This window comes from Oreochromis niloticus, linkage group LG3, assembly GCF_001858045.2.
Source record: "Oreochromis niloticus isolate F11D_XX linkage group LG3, O_niloticus_UMD_NMBU, whole genome shotgun sequence".
NCBI classification, from domain to species: Eukaryota; Metazoa; Chordata; class Actinopteri; order Cichliformes; family Cichlidae; genus Oreochromis; species Oreochromis niloticus.
The window spans coordinates 70938167-70943233 of NC_031967.2; the positions used below are offsets into that span (position 1 = coordinate 70938167).

The following is a 5067-nucleotide window of genomic DNA, read 5'->3' on the forward strand; positions in this document are numbered from 1 at the left end:
GTGAAAAACAGACTGTTTTCATTGTTACAGTCAGGTTGTACAAACAAACTCACCTAGCATGTGATGAGCAGGAAAAGCAGTCACACGAGGCTGGTTATCAACTCACTAAGTTAACCCAGAGTTTGCTCATACGTTCACATGAAAGAGGCGGTGCTGGCAGCTTGTAACCAGTCTAAAGGGGGTGTTTGATGGATCATATGACTCCACAAAAATTGATCCCTACGAGCTCCACCTACGAGAGACTAATTATCAGATATGGATTAAAAATCTATAAATGGTAAACACTATTGTGAAAAGGAATGCTGCAGCAAATCATTAATCTGCTGATTTAATGCACAGAGCAGTAAAATATAGGTTTTGATTTCAGTACATGATTGTGTTGCTGAGCGCGCTCTCAGTGCTGCTGATCATTTCTCAGGTGACGGCTGCACATTAAACTGGATCAACTGAAGCATTAAAGCTTACTGTCCAACAGCCTGATGAAGGAGATCACCTCAGTTTGATGCACATCACAGTGAACCATGACTGGTTGAACAGGTGTTCATGGTGTGTGTTCTGTGTTTCCAGCAGTGTGAAAGAGACTCAAGCTGAACATCATTTATACATTTAAATGTAAATCATGAGATTAATCCATGCATGTTCCTGTGACAGTCACACCGTTTTTGATTAATTCTGTGTTTTTTGTGAGGTAGACTTGTGTTGTCCATATAAGGAAACTTCCTTCAGCAAAGAATTTATGTCACACTGAAAACATGCTGTGAATTTAAAAAAAAGAGTGAAAGTGGCGCTATCAGCCTATTTCAACCTGAAACTCTGAACATCACCTGCTCCTGACAGATTTAGTTTTTATTTTCTCAGCTGCAAACTCGCAGATGTTTAATGTTTGAGGGTAAAGATTAAATATAAAAACCTGAACTTAAAGTTATTACAAATTTGATCTGATGTCAGAAAAATCTAAATATCTATATTTATCACTGATGCTCAGCAGAGAAACACACTGACCAAGTGCTTGGCGAGAAGTACGATGCAGATGACACCCAGCTTTCTCCATGAAGCCAGATAACACTTGCAAATTAGTTAAACCGCAAGGATGTCTTAACGACATAAAGACCTGAATAACCTCTAATTTGAAAAAAAAACTGAGGTTATTATACTCGGCCCTGAAAATCTTAGAAACATCATATCTAACCAGATTCTTACTCTGGATTGCATCCAGTAACACTGCGAGGAACCTTTTTGAACAGGATTTGTCCTTCAATGCACATATTAAACAAATATGTAAGACTGCTTTTTCCATTTGTGCAACATCTCTAAAATTAGAAATATCCTGTCTCAGAGTGACACTGAAAAATTAGTTCATGCGTTTATTACTTCCAGGCTGGACTACTGTAATTCATTATTATCAGGATGTCTGATATTGATCCACTAAACTGCAGTGAGACTACTGACAAGGACTGTAAAGAGAGAGCATGAAGTGGCTGCTTGGTTTCTCCAGTGTAGAGGTCTGAGCACTCCTCACTGCACTGCACAGCGTGCACTATGTTTGTTCACTTTTTTCCAAACTCCTCAGACTACCATGAACTGGACGACTGAGAAACTACACAGACTTAGTGTTTAAAGCATCTTGAGGGGACTTGTTGTAATTTAGGCGTATATAAACAAAACTGAACTAAAGAAATCTAGAAAGTCAAAGCGGCTGTCTGGGTTATGACTTACCATCAATATCAGCATACTTGATTAAGCAGTACAATCATCATGTTCATCATATGTGAAAAGAATGTTCAATGAATTCAAATCTGTCCCACTGAAAGCTGCTGAGTGTATTTGTTCCATCAGTAGTGTTGAACATGAACAGCTTAGCAGGAAGAAGAAAATGGGACAAAACTTCAGTGTCTAAGAACAGGATCAAAGCCTGAAGTGAGAAATTTCTCCATGATCTACATCCAGACTTCTTCATGAGATCCAAACTGGATCAGAACGTCTGAGCTACAAGGCCGTCTGCTCCAACTGAGGTCTGTGTGACACTAATGGTTGGTGTTTACTGGCATAGTTTTGTTTCAGACTCTAAATCTGAAGCTCAGCAGTTTTTGTTATTCTATCTTTAGATTGTTTCTTAAAGGTTCCTCCATGTTTTCTCACTGTTCCTCTGACCCATGCAGATCACCATTACAGACATTCAGCTTTCTTCTTCTACTCCTTTTTCTCTGTGTGCCACGTCCTGTTTGAATCATCCATCTGTAGTGAGGAGCAGCTGCTCCATTACAAACACCATAGAAGAAGAACAACACTGGATCAGATTAAAGGTCAGCCAGCTGATTTTATTTTGTGTGTCAATAGAAATTTATCTCAAAAACAGAAGATGGAAACCTGACAGATTTGAGCTACACTGCTCGTTTCCATGTGTAGTCCCTGTGCAGGTCACATGACTCTGTCCAACAGTCCAGAGACGAAAGATGAGTAAAGCAGAAGCTTTAATAATAATAATAATAACTTTATTTATAAGTGTTTTCAAACAAAGTGCTGTACAACTATTTGAAACTAAAAAGATAAATAAATAAATGATTTGCTTAAAGCTGATAATTAAAGCCCAGACAGGGATGAAGATGGTGAGACAGAGACGAGGAATATGGGAAGAGAAACACAACAGCTGATCAGACAAAGTCCAGGACAGGTGTAGTGACACGATGCAGACCGATGAGGAAACAGGACGGGTGGTGGGGGCTACACCACATCTGAACACCAACACCAGGAAACTGGACTTAACAGTAGAATCTGTGTTTCTGTGTTACAACGCTGACACAGCAAAACCACAAAATGTAGAAAAAGTTCAAAGGTCAGAGTGACGTTGGTTAAATTCATAGAACAATAATTATTATAATATTTTGGATTAAAACCAAATTTACAATTTAACAAAGGCAAATTAAGTAAGAACAAAAAGCATAACTATGGTCCTGTGATCATGCTGTTTGACTGACATCACTAATCAATCACACAGATCAAACTGATTGTTATGGCCCGTCTAGGGCTGTGAGGGTAATCCATCCCCGTCCGACCCCAAGCAGCACATCACACAATAAGTACAAGTTGATGGTGATTTATTTACAATGAGTGAGTTAAACACAAAGGAAAGGAGCGAACTATAACTTCAGGGTGGACCTAACGCAAAACCAACAAACAAAAGAAACCTATCTCAAGAATATATCAAACCTGCCTACTCAAAAGAATTAAACCAAATGACAGCAACTTACCGCCCTAACTAACAAAAACAGGAGAAAACGGTAATCAAATAAAAAGGCAGTCCACCCCTACATGCTCCTGTGTAAAACAAGCATCACTAGACTGCTGGCTGTGATGGGCCGAGGATGAATGGCAGGCCGTCCATGGTGGAGTCATCAAATACGTTGTCTCCATGTAGCTAACCAATCTGCAGGCACCGTCTCAGGGATCCACCAATGATAGAAATGCACCTGCACACTTACATTTGCACATGAGAGACAACATTACGACAGCAGTCGTAACACTGATTGATCAGCCGTCAGAGGAGTCGGATCAATGGAGCTGCTTCTGGTCCTGATGTCCCCTGTTTGATCCTGGACCTGCAGAGGAGACACAAGACAGTCAGACACAATCACACAAGCCAGCAAACAAACAGACAAACCAACCTTTGACTTTGAGCTTCACGATTTTCTTTCTGATGAAGGTTCCCTTCCTCCAGACCAAACACTTGTACTCTCCACTGTCTCTCTCTGTGGGCTGTTTCAGGGTCAGACTGAGGTCTCCAGTTTCCAGCAGGTCTTTGTTCATCACAGTTCGGCCTCTGTAAACCTCGTGCTGTTCTTCAAATTGGTTTGGGCCGTTTGTAAACACGTGAGCCTTCTGGAACGGCTCATAACGTTCCCATATCACTTGAATTTCCCCCGACAGCTGTTTTGTAGTTTTGAAGGGCAGCTGGACAGACTCCGCCCCCTCCTCCACCTCCACCTTCACTGGAATCACTGAGAGAACAACAAACACAGACAGCAGCAGGTTTTCAGAGGTGTAGAGAAATGCCATGTCCTGTTTGAATCATCCATTTGTAGTTTCACTGAATGCTGGAGGTTCAAAGAGTCTAAAGCACAAAGTCTCGTCTGTGTTCACAGAGCAGCTCAGAGCAGATCTCACTTTTTACCGGCTGATGATGGAGAGCTCACAGGGGGAATGTTATCGGGTTTTCTCCTGGAGGTCAAAGTTCAGCAGGTGTTTGTTCACTGAGACAGAACTTCTCATTTTACACTCTGATCCTCGAGGACACAGGAGGAGCTTCCAGACCAAACTGTCCTGCAGACTCTCTGAGAGGAACAGCCCACTGAGGAGCTCCTCCAACATCTACAGACTAACAAAGACTTATCTTCTGTTTGGACGACACCATCAGCAGGAACAGGCTAATGTAATGGAAGAACCAGCTGCTGGTTGGCATAGCAACAACACCAATAACACCAAGGTTTAAATCACTGATTGAGAAAAAGACCATATGCCACATGGCTGAGTCCAGCTGTTTGCTTGATGTCTTCTTCTGATCTATTTCTGTACTTTCTTGTCTAATCTTCACTGCTCCACTTTCCAATGAAAGTAAAAATAGTCAAAAAATAACCTTGAAGAAGCTCCAAGAAAAGAACATGGAGCTTGTGATGGTCAGAACTATATCTGTCATTGTCATTATAATAACAGTTTACAGAGATTCATTACTGTGAATAACTTAAAAAGTGTCCTGATGCTCAATCATCCAGGTAAGTAAACCCCAAAAGTTGATTCTGTTCATCTGGACGTAGCGTTTTGTGGGAGAAACATTTCCTCACTCATCCAAGTTACTTCTTCAGTCTCAGCTGACTGCAGGTTTCCCCAATCTTATTGGTGGAATTGGAATAGAATAGAATAAACCTTTATTATCCCATGAATGAGAAATTTGGTGTTGTACAGCTCTTATAGCAAGGGGATGTAAAATATAAAAGGAAGCCACAAAGTGGTCCTATTTACATTGGCAACTGAAGTTCGTATATACAGGTAACAATGTACAGAAATATGTATAGA

At 40.8% G+C, this 5067-nt stretch overlaps 1 protein-coding gene across 1 annotated transcript; it reads right to left on the minus strand.

The window, feature by feature from the left end:
* Window positions 1–2292: 2292 nt before the first annotated feature.
* Window positions 2293–4792, minus strand: LOC109194375 (butyrophilin-like protein 2). The gene is made up of 2 exons (XM_025904305.1): window positions 3663–4792; window positions 2293–3596 (listed from the first exon to the last, which is right to left on the minus strand). The coding sequence occupies exons 1-2, from the start codon at window positions 4051–4053 to the stop codon at window positions 3550–3552; spliced, it is 438 nt and encodes a 145-aa protein (XP_025760090.1). The 5' UTR covers window positions 4054–4792; the 3' UTR covers window positions 2293–3549.
* Between the last annotated feature and the right edge of the window lie 275 nt (window positions 4793–5067).

Excerpts from the sequence above, each read along its gene's own strand:
- LOC109194375 (XM_025904305.1), bottom strand. The coding sequence starts at position 4,053 with ATGGCATTTCTCTACACCTCTGAAAACCTGCTGCTGTCTGTGTTTGTT. Across the intron at positions 3,597-3,662 it reads CGTGAAGCTCAAAGTCAAAG|GTCCAGGATCAAACAGGGGA; the intron begins GTTGGTTTGTCT and ends TCTCCTCTGCAG.